Source organism: Epinephelus fuscoguttatus, linkage group LG16 (genome assembly GCF_011397635.1).
Source record: "Epinephelus fuscoguttatus linkage group LG16, E.fuscoguttatus.final_Chr_v1".
Classification (NCBI taxonomy): Eukaryota; Metazoa; Chordata; class Actinopteri; order Perciformes; family Serranidae; genus Epinephelus; species Epinephelus fuscoguttatus.
This window is the reverse complement of record NC_064767.1, coordinates 33,799,666-33,817,620: the sequence shown is the minus strand read 5'-3', so window position 1 is coordinate 33,817,620 and position 17,955 is coordinate 33,799,666. Positions and strand designations below refer to the sequence as shown.

The window sequence follows — 17,955 nt, the reverse complement described above, 5'->3', positions numbered from 1 at the left end:
TTTTAATGTTTCTGCTTGCATTAAAGCTTTTAAAGTGTACAAAATGCAAGTCATTTTTTGTTACAAATTAAGGGATGACTTTCATGTTATTTCCTTGTCATGCAGATAATCAATTAAAATACCTATTTTACAGTTAATTTGTTCTCGAAACTATCTCAATCCATTAATAAAATATCTTCATATTATTATTTATGAGTTACAGTAACATTGTTATTTATGGGTAATTGAATAGATTCATGAGATTCAGTTTCATTGTGTGGTGTACCAGGTGTAATTAATCACATGAGCTGTAACCTGTATCTATGGATGACTCCCAGTCCCTCGTAGCGGTTCCACGCATGGTGCAGTTATAGGATACCTTTGAGAGTTCAGATTGGACACGAGACCCAAGTTCCTCTGCCACTGATTTAAGGCAATTAAACTGTGTCTGTGAAATAAAATAAGCAAAGACAAGAAAATGTCAGCTGTACCCCGACCATTATTTCAGTGTATCAAGTATAGAACAACATTGCACTCAACAATTAAGTAACTGTGCAGTGTGTAGCTTTTAAAGTGAAAGGGTTAAGAAGAGTGAATGAAAAAGCTTCAGATCAGACCATCAAAAAGAAATCTGTGCCTGTATGGTACGTGAAGTAGGTCAAAATAAAATGATGTAGTAATATATAACACATACTGTCATGAACGCAAGTCTACAGAACCATTTTCTAGTATTGGATGAAACCTTTCACAGTAAGAGTGTTTGCACTCTCCTCCTCCTCCTCCTCTCTCCCACCACTCATTGCGTGTTAGAATGACGCGCATCCCCCTTTTTTCTCCTTCCTCCCCCCTCCCTCTTTCTCTCTCTCTCTCCCCCTCCACTCCTTCCTTCTGTCCTTCCTCCTTATCCATCCTTCCAGCAGTTCCCTGCTCCCACCACACACACACACACACACATGCACACATGCACATGCACACGCACACACACACATGCACTACTTCCTCATGCTGAAAAACAATCTGAATGGAGCCTGAGGTTTACCACATAGCCATGCACATGTATGGCTATAGGGTGACATTTACAGTATGTCAGTGTACAACATTTTAATTATAGGCTGTGTGGAGGGGAGGGGGGTTCCCAAACATTACTATGCAGATACACAAGTATATGCCACAGCTGGGAAGTGTATGAGACAAAGAATTGTGCTGCATTTATCTAAATTTAGAAACAATTGTACTTTATTGGACTATTTTTAGTCACAGATCCAGATTTAGTACAAATTTAGATCTGAACTACCCAAGATTCACTGAAGACAGTGATTCGATTTGGAAATTGACAACATTTTATAAAGCTGATAGTAACCCTGTACCAAAATCAGACTATGCCACGTTTTTCTAAACCCTCAGAGAGTCCTACAGGCCCCTAGACACAGTGCTGTAAACCAGTTAAGTCCAAGGCGGACAGTACCACTGTAATTTAAATATAAATCAGCCCCTGAATCTCTATTTGTATTTCAGCACCATGGTCAGCTCACTGAACAACAGCACTCCATACATGTACTGAGGAGAAACAAACACTGAGAGGAGCAGTCGCAGCAAGTCTGTTGTCAGGAGCATGCTGGGACAGTAAGCATTTAGACAAAAGGCAACCAAACACATAAATATCATCATCATCTTCATACATGCCCAAACCTACAAACAATTCCCAGAACATTACTGCAGGCATGCAATGTGGCATACTTGCTCAGCAGCTTTGAGGGCGGTTCCTATTTAAGGTGGCAGTGCTTAGACAGGAAGCCAAATACCTAACATCTTTAACCACAACTGTTTGATCTCAATAACTGTCAGATCGCTTTGATTTCTTTTCAAGGATGCATAGAACAGTTCCCTACTGCAGCAAAAAATATGGAAATATCCACAGCATTTGCTAAAATTAATGACAGACAGACAAATAACATGACCACACAGAGTATGTATGGCATGTAGGTCATGGCAGTAGTCTATATGTTCTGATGTATCAATGCCTTTAGTCAAGGGTTGTCTGATAGCTGGATAATGTGGTGGTTGCACAGTAAACTGTCAACTATATTATGTCTGGTTTAAAAACAACAACAGTAGTTTCACTATGAACTGGAATAGTTTGATGGTACTTGCAGTCACACATTCCCAGACTTTTTCACCTAATGCTTGACTGGTTGCTTGTATGCACTTTCAGTCTATGTTGTGCTTTAGGTTATTTGTAATGGATTTGCACTGAATACACGTAACCCAAAATAAAAACAGAAATTAGGCAATATTGATTACATAAATTGAATAAAGAGGTAACCCGATATTTTAAAACTTAGACTAAAAAACAGTGCTGCGTAAATTAAGAAAGCATAGCTACTACTATTTATGCTACTACTTCTACTACTGATAATATTAATAACAACAGTTGTAGTAGCCTAGTAGTAACGCTTTACTGATTAGGCTTTTTTATTATTTGATTTGATTTTATTTTTATGTCATTTTATTATTATTATTATTATCTTTTTTTTTTTTCAAATAGCCTATATAGGCTAATGCATACCCTTTTTAGTATCTCATTTTCATGTCAGCGAAGACAGTAAAGTTCACTGCTGCGTGTGAGTTGTATTTTATTTTGAAAGTGTGAATGTCATATCCCGGAAGATATGATGCTTTTTCGGAAATGTACTACTCGCCGGTGATATTTCGGTAAGACTTCAACACCTCGGCTCTTTGCCTGATATTCATGGTGTGCTACCATAGAACCAGTGCATGCAGGTTTTCCTCTCGTCTTACGTCAGTGTCCTCAGTATCTTGATAAAACGGTAAAGAGCTCACAACATTAGTGTCCCGTTCAACTGAAAATACGTCAAACCCATCAGGGTAAGTAACGTTATGTTCACTGAGAATTTCAATTAAGCCAACTATGTAGTGAATTGCCGTGTGTTTTACACGCAGCCCTGGTCGGTGTCAGTCGGTGTCAGCAGCAAGCTGAGCTACGGTAGCCCTGATATAGTATGCTTGTTTACAACTGTGTTGCTCCTTACTCCTTAGCTGTAAGAATATGAGCTCAACCTGTTCTCGTGTGTCGTTAATTCGGCCTACACACAGCTCACCAAGCGGCTTTCGTAAAGTATATTTTCGTATAATGTTGTAAATATGCATGTCCAGAAACTGTTTTAGCTGCATCCATTCATCCATCTATCAGGCTAACACTGTTATGCCTCGTGGGGCTCTGCGCGTGACTACTAGACAGTTAACTTTCATTCAATCATCGGAAAACAATCATCTGAGATGACGCATTTTCACACACAAAAAAAATCACCAACCTGGTCTCCCCAGTGATGTTATTTTGCTGTTAGTTATAAAAGCATTCAGACATAAAGTTTTAATAAGTTTAGTGTGAAATTCGTGTTGCATTAAAACAGTTTATCTTAGGGACTGTTCTTTACTAATCAGAGAAGCCGGTGGCTGGGGTGTGACTTCGTTGTCGTTTTTTAACCCTCTCAGAAGCTATAAATATTTTCCTTGGTCCTCCCTGAGTGATCGAAAATGCATGACCCTCCCTCTACCATAAATGAGATATTAGATTTTTTCAACTTAACTCTTTGATGTTTGAAAATGAAACGTGAAAAGTTGAAGCCAAATCCTGGCGTTGAAAAAAGCCTCAGTTTTTTACTCTTGTCATGCATGCTGATTAGTTTTTTCGGTTGTTTTTTTTTTCTGACAGAAGCATTTTTCGCACTTTATGTGTCCAAGAACTCTTGTAAATTTGAAAACCCAATGATAATTTGTGTTTTTACAGTATCTGGTCATAATAAATTGTATAATTTTGGCAATTCTATTATTTTATTTTATTTTATTATTATTTTTTTTTTTTTTTACCATTTCTTCCTAAAAATTTGCTTCCTAAAAATAAATACAAAATACAACCACTGAAATTTAAATGCCCCTCCCTTAGGCCAACATAAAAAACATAACACCCTCCCCAGTGCTTAAAAAAATATTTGACATGCCCTCCCCTTTTTGCACCACCCTTCCCTTGCATAAGAAACGAACAGTCCCTTATAAAGTATGGTACCTTATGACCTGAGAAGTTTATGACTTTATTGGTTAATGCATCACTATGTTGATCCACTGTGCAATCAGTGAAGACAGAGAAAAACTAATGATGGTGCTATTTATTTGAATTTTATTCTAAATGACTAAGGAATATTAGAGGGGGCGAGACAAACAAGGGAGGCCATATTCACAGCTGTCCTTAATGTTAATATGTAGCTCCTTTAAAACTAGTGTCTACATCCTGTATTATGGGTTATCTCTCCGCTTTTCTCTCTCAGGTGATTGACATGATTCCAGTGGTGGTGGTCCATGGAGGGGCAGGTCATGTCCCAAGGGAGCAGTCAGAAAAGTCCATGGAGGGGGTATGCTCAGCAGCCAGGGCAGGGTACACCATCCTTAGGGGAGGGGGCAGCAGCATGGACGCTGTGGTAGAGACTGTGACCCAGCTGGAGAATAACCCCATCTTCAATGCAGGTAATGTTTAAAAAAAACAACAACTAAAACAACACACACTGCTCTGTGTAATTAAGCATATGCAGCATAACGTCACTTTCTTACATGTACTGCAATGTTCTTCCATTTGTATTTTTGATAAGGTGTACATTTAGTAATCCACATACTCATGTTCTGTGCATGTTATATACATATGTAATGTATTTGTATATATTTGTTTTCATTCTATCTAATGTCTTAAATATTTCATATGTACTTAATTTTCCCTTCCACACATCTCACCATATTTTTGGTATTTTTATTATATTCTGTATTTAATTGTCCTTCGTTTATTTGTCTTGATGGAATATGCTATAATTCCTTTTCTTCATACTTTTAATTTCCACATTTCAATAAGATGTCCTTAAAAGTTTAGAGGTGTATGCTGCATTATTAGTAATACCCTCCATCTGTAATACACTTATTTATAGCTCATTTGTTTTAGCCCTGCTATTTATGGGAGCTAAAGATAGTTATATTGGTTTCTTCCAACATTTTTGTTCAACTCATTGGTTCCCAAACTGTGGAGAGTGTCCCTCTAGAGGGCCCTCCCAGCAATGGGGTTCCCTCCATTAATGTTGAGTAGACTTGTTTCTTACAGCACACATTTAAATCTTTGCACACAGAACATGATTTTGCAACCAAAACAACCTGTGAGTCTGGGTATTTTTGGCATCATGTTGCTTTTTTGTTTTCCCAAATTAAATGTAATTATAGTAGACACAGTGCACTGTACTATAACATGTATGGCTTTGTTCATGGCCATAAATTGTGCTCAAAGGGGAGTCTTTTGTTAAAGGTGGAGGGTGAATAGAAGGCCATAACTCAGCAGTCACAGTGTACCATTAATCAAGGTTCAGGTTAGCAAAATTTATTCAGAAGACAAAATGAGATGAAGTGGAATTTTTTTTTTTTTTTTTTTTTTAATTATTATTTTGCTATGTTTGGGATGTTTAGGGGTGTGTACCCTTACAGCTTGCAGCTGAGGTCGGGACTCAATATAAAAATAAGGACCAGGTGTCATTCTGTAAACGGCACTCATTCAAGAGGAAAGCTACATAAATTGTGGCACTGGCAAATCACAGCACTGAAAAAGTGCCAAAATAGCATGGTGAAACACCACACAAAGCTGGGGTTGGCTTTCATTTTCACATCAGTCAAATCCAAAATATGAAAAAGCCCATGTTGTTCTTTAGATTACTGTCAGTGTAGCAGGAGCGGGAAAACCCTGGCAGCAACTTACATAACTAACTAGCACAACTAATAAAGCACATGCATTCTGGATCATGTTGAATAACTGGTTCACCCAATGTGTGTCTGGTCGGTAACAAATGCAGTTAGTTTACATGAGAGGAGCGTGTGGTTGTCTTTCAGCTTCCAAAGTGCCATTATCATGGCATTGGTATTAACAATCCTTTAAGTACAAACTAACACCATTATCACAAACACAAGAAGTATGTAAATCCAATGAACAGATTGCTGTGAAATATATAGATCACATACAGGACATACTCACTAAAAAGATACACAAAAAACAGACTGTGTTAGATTCTGCTTAGACTGTCCTCTAGCTCCACACATGGGTCAAAAGTCATCTCTGCACACAAAGAATTCTTAGTCTCCAGAGGCAAGACTATCAAATCATTTCTCTAATCATGTTTCAGGGTGTGGATCAGTGCTCACCAACAAGGGAGATGTGGAGATGGATGCCATTGTGATGGATGGGAAAACACTGGGTAGTGGTGCAGTTTCTGCTGTACGCAACATAGCCAACCCTATCCAGCTAGCAAGACTTGTCATGGACAAGGTATGAACATTTAAATATGGGATGGTCAAAGCATAAAAATGGGAATTAAGAATTGTGTCATAGGAACCAAAATAACATGCAATGTATCTTTACAAATTAACTATTTTTGTGGCTGCAATGTAGTTTGAGAAGTGACAAATACATTTTATAAAAGTTGTATTTGTTTTTACAGATGTGAACTTTGATCTCTGTTTCAGACGAGCCATGTGTATCTGACAGCAGAGGGTGCCAATCAGTTTGCGCGGTCCATGGGTATCCCTGAGGTGCCACCTGAGTCCCTCGTCACCGAGTATTCCCGCATGCGTTGGAAAAAGAACCTGAGACTAGATGCCAACCCTGTGGAGTGCCAAATGTGAGACCTAACATTATTTTAAGCATATTAGCATTTCTTCCAAAAAATACTCTGATCCATCAGAAAGGAAACTGAGATGTTGATGAAGTTTTTATAGGCAGCTTTGTTGATGGACTTTGTTTCAAATGAATCCAGTGGTGACTCATTAAACAAACACAAAACATGTCCAAACAGTAAGACACTCATAAAAACTATTTAGATCACTACTTCTCCATAATCCACTTCTCTGCTGTTGATCCAAACTGTGTATCATTTTGAGGAGACTGTCTCATCAGATCAGCAGTCCGAAGGGGTCAGATTGTGACTGAAGGGGTAAAAAACATGGCATAGGATATACCCGGGGTTCCTCGCCCGAAACTCATTTTAAAGTCTCCTCTCTCCTCATCTCCCCAGAGACATGCTCAGGCAACTAGAACATCAGTGATAGCAGGTTTGTAATGTATCAGCTGAGGGAGGAGGAGCGAGGACAGGGAGGTCCTCCCTGTTCCTCCTCTCCATGGGAGGAAGCATAATTAGCTCAATGAAAAGCCCCCGCAGATCCTCCTGGACATAACTAAATCCACCTCTCCCCTACATTGCTTACTGAAGTAGTCAATTTCTTGACTTGACTGACTGAGGGAGCAAAGTTAAGATTTATTTGAAAGTGAGGGGCATACTGAAGAGACAAATGGTAAATTGGATTATGCAGCAGGAGTAGTTTGGGGAGCTTCGGATGTTTGGACAAGTTTTTTTTGCTGTGACTCTGATCATTGGATATCGTTGTTATTGTGGTAACTCCCAGCAGACTTCAGCTGCATTCTCCACAAAACCGCAAGCCCCAACCTATCAGAGGTGAGAGCAGTGAAGACCTCAAACTCCAAACAAAGGTGTTTCTTAACATGTTTTCAGCTAGTTACAGCTCGTTAACCAGGTTACTGTATAAAACTGGTTCTACCCTCAGTGTTCTTTGACATGAAATGAAGTCATTCAAAGTAATTTCTGCATGTTTTGTTGCGTAGGGGGAAGATGGGCACGGTTGGAGCTGTGGCAGTCGATAGTGAGGGCAACATAGCCTGCGCGACTTCCACCGGTGGGATCCTAAACAAGATGGAGGGACGGGTGGGCGACACTGCCTGCATAGGTCAGTCCTCACACATATAGTTTGGAATTTTATGCCTTTTCATGAACGTGCTTGTTTGAGATAGAGGGAGACAAATCAATATCATAAGCCCTGTTTACACCTGGTATTAATGTGCATTTTGTGTGATCAGATCCAAAGTTGAAAGCTCTAAGTACCAATGTGAATGTACCCCATGCATCCTCAATGTGTCTTGAAATCCGTTTGCTCGGATCACATTTGGAGGTGGTGTGGGTCACATGTGGCCACATTCTTTCAGCAGTATGTATGTTAATATATCCTGGGTCACACTGAAGGAGCGCCTACTTATCTAACTTAAATGCCTGTTGCTGTTGTTTCACAGATTAGACGCAGCACTGAAGGACCGTCTCTGGAGCCACTCTCCTCCTAGTGATCAGACAGTTCAATGTCTACCCGGTTAGCACAAGCTAACACAGAGGCAGCTGTCAAACATCCAAAACAAACTCGCACCAACACTTAAATGGCTCAACTCTGTCGTTAAACCTGTTAATAACTGCTAGCGTTGGCTCTGTGATGTTAACAGTTAGCCCTGTCACTGTGTGTGTGTGTGTGTGTGTGTGTGTGTGTGTGTGTGTGTGTGTGTGTGTGTGTGTGTGTGTGTGTGTGTGTGTGTGTGTGCATGCGTGCGTGCGTGCGTGTGCATGCGTGCATGCATGGACTCTCAACAACTGTCCCCAATGCTAGTCTCCTAGTGGTGCTTGTCTCATGATAAACAGAAGGAGGTGAAACCAAAAACCAGGTTAAAAACATCAGTGCATTTGGTCTTTGCATATGAAAATGATTCACGTTTTTATTTGCATTTAGAGAAAGAAAATGAGATCCGATCACATGTGGTCACTCCACACACGTGTGGAGATGCATTCTACTACCAGGTGTAAACAGAAAGACTGAGAGCTTTCCATCTGTGATCACATCACCCAAAACACGTTACTACCAGGAGTAAACAGGCTGGCATTTATTAACATTGACCCAGCGTTCTTTGTCTAATTAGTAACCAAAGTCTGTTTTGGTTAATGGCTGACTATGAGCTCTGTGTTTGCTGACACGTTGCATGGTGCAGCTTTTTATGTGTTTATGTAGAAAGAAATGAAATGCATGTTTCTTTTAAATCAAAAGAGCTTTCAGTTGACAACCAGTGTAATACTGACCAGTTCATTTATAAAACAATAGTTAAACTCCATATTTGTGTACACACTTACTTGGGCATTAAAGCCGATTCTGATCCTGATAATGTGGATAGGCTCATATTGATGATATAATGTTGCATGACTTACATGCCAGAATCCAAAGTGTCATTTGAGAAGGTGAGTATACATGGGAGTCTCTGAGTTGTTCATACAGAGGTTTAGTAAACAGCCACAAGTGGATATTGGCCGCTTCAGGCCTGTCTAATCTGTCACTATCAGTAAGTGAGTGATTAGACTGTCGTAAGTCAGTGTCCAAGTTTTAGCCTCACTCTGAGACAGACGTCTGAAGTTAACAACAAAGGCTGTCTGCTAAAGGTGCATCAGTGAAATTTGAGTCAAAAATGAGATCAGTCATTATTTTGATGAGCGTTAACACAAAAACATGTAAATCCCAGGTAAGTTAAATAGTCACTGTCTGTAAGTCAGCCTGTTGTACAGACTGGATCCTCTATTACAGTACAGCTATTCATTTCTGAACCTTTTCATGAATCATCTTTTGTCTGTTGTGTAATCCTCAGTGTGCGGTAAGCTGTGAAATATAGATTTACTGCTGTCCCTCCTCTGTAATAATGGTAGAACTGCAAACTAACATCCATATGGAATATTATAATTATCTTGTAAGACTGAATTATGGTTATGACAAGATGGTCAATAAAGTGTCAAAGTTTGTTAAGGCCTCTACAGTGAATTTCAAAAGAATAGCAGCTAAAGTATCACTGTCCCATCTAGTGAAATGGATGTGTAATTGCATCCTTACACCAACTGCTGCTCTGTCAGGGTTAGTCATATAACTGTGAAAAAATAACTTCACCCTAACCCTTAACCCCATGTTACCACACTGTGTTCCAATCTCTAGCTCATTGCAATGTCACACCTGCCTGAAAGTCTCATGTTAATGAGATTACAAATAAAAAACTTTGTACCCCAAAAATAACACATTTAATGGCAATGCTTTCTCAAATTGCCACTGCCTTTGTCACAATATAATCATATGATATTTTGTGTGTGTCAGGGTCTGGAGGCTATGCTGACAACAATGTGGGAGCAGTGTCAACTACAGGCCACGGAGAAGCCATCATGAAGGTTACTCTAGCCAGACTCATCCTGTTCCACATGGAGCAAGGTAACATACACACACACACCCACACACACACACACACAGGTTAATTTTTCTCAATCAGTGTTGTTGCACTGTCTCAAGGCTCATTTATACTCAACATAAGATACGTAAATGGACATGGAGAGAGCATTCTGACCATACTCTGCGTTCACATCATCTGTATTTGTGCATGTTTTCTGAAAGCTTATGGATATAATGGAGCAGTACCACTGGAAATCATGGGGGCAGGGGAACATAGTTCAAGAAAGATGGTGGCAACAGTGGACCCTCAGGGCCGCGAGACACTGCTATAGGAAGAGAAAGACATTTTTAAAAATGGTGGATAGTAACAATCAAGTTATATCATGGATGTATAAAGAGAACTGGATACAGTGTTGGAGGTGGGGCTCCGTTCATTCCTGTGAAAGTTGCTCAGTGGTGCATAAAGCCAAAAACGTCCAACTGGCGCGTAAAAAATTCCCAGGATGATCGGCTCTGCATCCCTATTGTGTGGCCTATAGAGCAGCCGCACTTGAGACTTACGCTGCCCAAGCTAATTACTGCAGTGCCCTGCTAACTTGAATGGGGATAAAATAATTCAACCATGCAGCTTTTCTACACTTTGCAAACGTTATCAGACTGAATAGATCAAATGTCAATGGTCAAACAAGTCATTTCGAAGGGGTTTGTGATGTACAAAAAATCTATCTACTGATTTACAGATGTCTTGCAGTATAAGTCTATGGGGAAAGTCTTCTTGGCCACATGGCATCACGTGACGGTGTAATTACCCTGTTTGTCTTCTATTCATTTTGTCTTCAAAGCCCAGTACACTTCCTGGGGGCCTGTGTAATACGGTGAAAAGATTTCTCCATCCACATGACTAGGGATGGGTACTGAAACCTGGTATAAAATGGGCCCTAGGGCCAAATTATTAAAGACCGTAGTATTGATAAGCTCAGATGGAAAAACTGTATAGTTCTGCTGCTGCTGGCTCACAGGACATCTGATGATGTGTTGCGCCACTCTGTGTCACACACACACAGAGGCCCTGCTCTCTGTGACAATGGTGGAGAGAGTTAAACACTCAGAAGTTTGATTATACTTCACAAGAGTTGATGTTGACACCGCTTGTTGCCACAAGTTCAACAACTCTTTAATGGCCTCACAGACCACCACCATTTATAACACTGCCTCTGTTAAAAGGTGCATTATTACGACCTCCTTCACCGTCGTATTGTTATTGTCTGAAATTTATGACTCTGCTCTCTAGTGCCATCAAGTTAGTGTATCTATGCCAACGTAAAGGACACATGGAACTATGAGGACAGTGACGGCTACATTTGAAATGAACCTATTGGTTTTGTGCCTTTAGTTGACCACTGACATGTTGATGAACAGTTGCTGTTTTATAACCTGATTTCTCCTCTCCTCTGTTCTCAGGTAAGTCAGTGGAGGCTGCCAGTGATTTAGCCCTGGACTACATGAAGTCAAGAGTAGGTGGGCTGGGTGGGGTGGTGACAGTGGACCCTCAGGGCCACTGGGCTGCTCGCTTCAGCAGCCTGCAGATGATTTGGGCTGCAGCCCAGAATGATACCCTGCACTACGGCCTGTACAGTGGGGAACACTTCACCCAGAGCATCAATGACCCACATTGACAGGAAACACAAGGTTTCATATTTTGAAGGAACTGTCTGTAGAACAAAAGTTTGAGTCATAAACACAATGCTCTAAATCAGTCATATAGGCCACAGCTTTGGAGCCAAACTGTCTGCCCAACTGAGGAGAATCTCTGTCTTAAGATCATCTTTTGTAACTAACTGCGTACTCACTGTACTTAAATATTTACTTAAGTATTGTACTTCAGAGTTTTTCCATTTTATTCTATATAATTTTATTCTACGACTACTTTTTACCTTACTTCATTTATTTGACATCTTTAGTTACTTTGCAGAGTTAGATAACTAATACAAAAATATGAATCACTTAACTAATTTGTAACATGTTATTAAAGGCTAAGCTCCTCAGAAATAAAGTAATTAACATGAGCTCTACCTTCACCGGCTGCAGCATTAAAGTAAATGCATCAATAATTATATTCCAATAGAAAATTGGCCATTCTAAGTGACAAATACTTTTATTTTTAGACTCTTATTATATTTTGAGGCTAATACCTTTGATATTAATGCACTAATGTAGCCTACTAATAATGTACTATGAATGAAGGACTTTTACTTGAACCAGAATATTTTACACTGTAGCACTGCTACTTCTACTTGAGAAAATGATCAAAGTACATCTATAATCTAGAACTTAAAATTATTCTATAGTTTGTTGAAATTTCACCAACAGCATTCGACAGAACCCTCAAACACAGACAAGCAGCGTTATTGCCCTGTTTTATTAAAACATTGCTAAAAAAAATCTCAGCTCAGTATTTCTTTACATCTACAGTATGGTTCTGCCCAGTCCTGTACCTTAAGGCCAAAACACACCGGCGCCGTACGACGCGCGTCAAAACAGCCGCCCCCATTATTTTCTATTTACAAACCCACACCTGCGGCGGCTCGACGCGCGTCGACATGCCGTGCCGCGTCACTTCGCTATTGTCCTATTTTTCCAGCGTCGCCGCCCTTGAAAAAGCGCTATTTTGTACTTCCCAGCTCTCGCGGACTGGAGTGTGCAATAGAAATCCGGATGACGCCCCGCAACGCGACGCTTTTTGTGTGTTGGGGGCGGCACTTGACTCGCGTCAGTGACGCCGCCGTCATATGACGCCGCCGGTGTGTTTTGGCCTTTAGGTTTTTAAACTTAAATATTATAATATATAATATATAAATATTATAATATATAATAAAATATTTTCAGTCAAATGTAATAGAAGTATTTTTGTTTGTGAATGTATGTGTTTCTCATCTGATCACACCTCAATCTTCTGTACTGAAATACTTGTAAAGGCCAACAGAGCCAGTAGTTGCAAGGTGCTGCTGATCAGATGACGATTGTCAGTGCTGAAGCTTTGTGTTGGGAAAACACTGATCATTGACAATAAACACTTTAAATCCCTGACCACTGTGAGTTTCATGTTTCATTTACCCATAAACTCAGTGTGTAGAGGTGCGCTGCTAAGTTGAGCTCTGTCTGGCTGTGTTACCCCTTTAGATCCACTAGATGGCGGTGTTGAAGTACAAGTCAACACCGAAACTCTCCACAAGTTTCATGACTTTGTGTGGAAGATTGTTTTGATTTCTCTTAAAACAGACAAAAAGACAAAACAATAGAGATTGATTAACATTTATAATATCTACCTTCATTAAGGTCTTACTGTATTTGGATGGGACTAGACATGAATCTCCATCATCCAGGTTTGCACATGGTCCTTTGCAGCTTCAGCCTGTGGTACTGCTGCTGCATTTTTGACTGGTCTTGAGGCCTGACATTATCCTTGTCTTTTTAGTCTGGTGTGTCCGGTCGAAACACAACTTGTCTTTTGACACTTTGTATCCAGGGGCAGCTCAGTATGTGATCACATTCATCTCTGCTGTGCAATATTAAAAATAAACTCTCGCTGCTATTTATAGTTTGTCATTGAACTAAAGCCCACAGCAAGCTTATATTGTGGAGAGACTGTAGGTTCTATACTTCTGATACAGCATCTCCTGGTCTTTGTGGAAGGGAAACAGTGAGCATGTCTCAAATCACATACATCCGTTAGTTCACTTCAATGTAGTACACTACGTACTTATTGCATGTTGCACTAATGTAAACAGGGTAGTGTTGTCTCAAATCGCACTTAGCTGTTTTGCACTTACCGTAAGTGATGCAGGCTTTTTTTTTTTCAACCGCCTCTTCCTCTTCTTTGTCTTCTTTTTAAACGGTGAATTGCAAACTGGCTGTGGAACATTATCGCCAACATTTGAGTATTATCTCCACCCAGACATAAACCAAACTTAAGCCACAACATCAATGCAGATTAAAATGTGCTTTTGTAGCCAGATGCAAGTTAGCTAGTTAGCAAATGCTAAGGTAACTGCTGGCAAGCACTTGTGCACTCAAAATGTTAGGTGTTCAGCTAACATTAGCTGGCAAGCTAATGTTAGCACTCACATTAGTCGGGGTACCAAATCATTAGAGACCCGATAAGTCTAAACATAAGTAACTGTCTGACAACCCCTTCTGCCTCTTCTTCGTCTTCTTTTTAAATGGCAAAATGCAAACAGATGGTGGAGCATAATCGGCAACATTTGACCGCTATCTCCGCCCATACATAAACCAAACTCATGCCACGTCAATGCTGATTAAAATGTGCCCCTGTAGCTAGGAGCAAGTTAGCTAGCTAGCAAATGCTAACATTAGCTGGCAAGACGTATTATTGTCCACAGTACCATAACAACAAACATTACTGATGGCTTCTATTTGACAACAGTATTGGTACTGTGTGCAAAAAACATGTAGAACTTACATCTGTATTTAACGGTGTTCACTGTAGCTAGCTTAGCCTCCTTGTTGCCCACCAGTCGGCGTGTCAAAAGTTGAGAAGTTTGGGACATAGCTTCGGTCACAAAGAGGGTGACCATTGATGGTGAGAAGTGTCCATCAATCCAAACTCAATTTTTGGACTGGTTTGAATGCACTAGTAGTACACTACATTATCCTGTACTTTGCAGTGTGAACGCACCTAGCACACTTGTGCACTCAAAACAGAAGTAGCCTACGTGATTTGAGACACACTGAAAGTCTAGCACTTTTGTAGCAGGAAGTTTAGACAGTTTCAGCTTACCTGTTTTCCTCTACAGAAATAATGCAGGCAGTGTGCATATTGAGGCCATAATCATAATGATCCAAGAATGTAGATTTTTTGTTGATTTTTAAAACATGTCTAAACAACAACAACAAAAAAATACAGCTTGACACTTCATGCTTCCTGGCATATTTGCATTGAAAATACAGCAGCACTCATTTCCGTCCTTAAAGTATACATGCATAACTGGAGAGACAAGAAGAGGATGAAGCCAACAAGAAGGCAACATCGTTAAACTTCTAAATAAAAGGTTACGTGTTGCTCAGCTGGTACCTGCAGATTGGTAAGGGTTTGTAACGCTCACACATGGTTGTTTTTGTAATTGTTGACTTAGGACATCGTCTGCACAAGTTCATATTATTAAATTATGAACTTTAACAATGTGACAACTGTCCAAAAAGGAACTAGTGAGTATAACTGCAGCTCTGTCAGCACTTTCAAAATCAACCTAACAAATCTGTTAAAAGCTGCTCAGCTCTGTAATCACCAACTTGGTCTTTAGAACTTGGTTTTTGGAGTGTGTGTGTGTGTGTGTGTGTGTGTGTGTGTGTGTGTATGTGTGTCTGTACGCGAGTAGCTTGTTATTTTCTGTCTATCCTTGTATGCTGTTTTTATCTGTTCTGCTATTGTACTGTATTTTTTACTGTGACCTGCCAAGGGACTACAGACGCGAATTAGCTTGATGCTATAATCTGGTACGGTGCATCAAATGGTGACATTTATGTTTGAGCTGTACATTGTCCCTTTTAAATAAATAAAAGGGAAAAAAAAAAAACTGTAGCTGAATGTATCTGCAATACTAGCATTAGGCCAAGGCTGACGCGAGGCACGAAGAAGCTCTGCTAGCATTCATACCTGATACAGTCTGCAACTCCTGCCACTGTTCTGACTATGATGAGATGATGGCATAGGACTTATTTTTATAGAGAAGCTTTGGTAAATAACAGTTATTGAATCTTAGTTGTGAAATTGTAATGGAGATGGCAAAGACTGTAAATTCATGTAAAAACTTTCCCACATAGAAGACATTTGTCTAACAAATCCTCCCATTTGACTGACAATAGCTATCACTGCAGCAGATCTTCCTCTTGACTTTGTCACTTTTTTAAAGCCAAAAATTAGTTCTGTTGCTGTTCACAAGCTAATACTTTGAGATTCATGACAGATACTGGTCATTGGACAGTATTATTCTGAAGCTGTAAATCAGATTTGCTTCCTTACTGCTAGGAAATATGCTTTAGTTTTTCTTTTGACAAGGCTTTCACATTACGGAGAAAAGAAAAGGTTAACTGGAGCACCCCTGCAAACAAACAGAACACCAGGCGTTTCTGTATACCTTGATCTCCAGTTGATATTTGTAACTGATAACTCGTTTTTGCTCAACTTGTTGCTGCATTAACCTGGTTGACCCACTGAAACCATAATCAAAATGTCATCCTGTTTTATAACATTATGTCTTCTGTTCTGATGGCCCTAGTACACCAGCTGCTCAATAGAAATCTCTGCTTTCTCATCTGTTCTCCGCCACTTCTAACAGATCAGTGAAATTTGACCTGCAGTTCGTCTCCTCCCCTTCCTTTGTCTCTCCTCTGCCGTGTTTGCATTCTTATGTATACGAAACACACATTTGCTTATACCTGCAAACACTACCTCTCCCATGCTTGTCTTCTATATATATATATATGTATGTATATATATATACATACATATATATATATATATGTAAACTGTTTTGCTCAGAGATCATCATCTCTATTGACACTGAACTGTTTTCTGTATTGATAGATTTTTGATCTTCTTTCAGAGAAAAAGTTGCAGTAATGATTTTTTTTTTCATTCCACTGCTATTGACAACCTGATCGCTATTGATCAGAAGATTATGAAGCAACTGGTCAACAGCTTAATGCTAATGTATATCACAGTGAAATCACCAACATGCTAATATTGAACAGGTACAATTAGGGCTGGATGATATGGAGAAGATCAGATATCAAGATATTTTTGACCAAATACCTCGATGTTGATATCGTGATTGTAGAGTTGACAATTAGATATTGCTAAATAATAAACAGTAATGTGGATATACTGACAAAGTAAGTTAAGGCAAAAATTAGGACAGCTCAAACTGTACTTTAAAGGAATACTTCAACACAAAATGAACATTTGTATATCGATACAGTGCGTTACCTTGAATTTGTAAAGAAAACTTTGTTTTTCTCACGTGCCACAGTGCACAGAGAATCTAAAAAAGGTGAACATTCTTCATGAATTGAAGACATTGGGGGGCACATTTAACAAGAGCAAAACTATATTAAACATCTGTTCACAAACTCTTAAAGGGGATTTATACTTGCGCAGCAGACCATATGCCGTAGTCCACGCACGTGGTCTACGCCATGTGCATTTTTACTTGTGTGGTGGTGGGTCTGTGTCACTCTGCAATAACATCTCCAAAACAGTAGTTGGCGGAGAAGGTTTCTGTGAAGTGCTGTAAAGTTTAGTTGATTTAAAACACCCATTAAACATGACTTAATAGCGACAATTTCAAACACAAGTACACATGTCGGCTTCACTATAACTCCCCACAAATACAATGTTAATGCTAACGTTATTAGCACAAGCCTATGGTATTTTACATTGTATAAATTAGCCTAGTGGCTAGCGAACTTTTCCTTTACTCACATGAAGCCAGGGACAACAGCGACATTTAACAAAGGTAACAATACAAAATTCGGCTCCATTACAACTCACAAGATTCACTGACAAAACAACTGTCTTATACTAAATTTGTTTTTCGTAATTTTGTTTTTGTATAAATTAGCCTAGCGATGAGTGGAGATTTCCTCTGTTCATATGAAGCCAGGATAAATCCCAAAGTTTAATTAAATTAAAGTAAATAAAGCTTCGTTTCCACTGAGGGAAATGGTTTTCAGCTAGACAGGAGGTCTGCATCGCTGCAAAGCATAGTTACATTTCTGGGGAGGTGCACGTCACGCTATGGCTTAGGGTATGGTGTCAATTTGAAGCAAAAGTAT

The 17,955-nt window shown here is 39.5% G+C and overlaps 1 protein-coding gene across 1 annotated transcript; it reads left to right on the top strand.

Moving 5' to 3' along the window:
* Positions 1-2,712: 2,712 nt before the first annotated feature.
* On the top strand, positions 2,713-13,182 carry asrgl1 (asparaginase and isoaspartyl peptidase 1). The gene is made up of 7 exons (XM_049600958.1): positions 2,713-2,865; positions 4,323-4,518; positions 6,201-6,343; positions 6,541-6,695; positions 7,694-7,815; positions 10,033-10,143; positions 11,563-13,182. The coding sequence occupies exons 2-7, from the start codon at positions 4,332-4,334 to the stop codon at positions 11,775-11,777; spliced, it is 933 nt and encodes a 310-aa protein (XP_049456915.1). The 5' UTR covers positions 2,713-2,865; positions 4,323-4,331; the 3' UTR covers positions 11,778-13,182.
* The last annotated feature ends 4,773 nt before the right edge of the window (positions 13,183-17,955 follow it).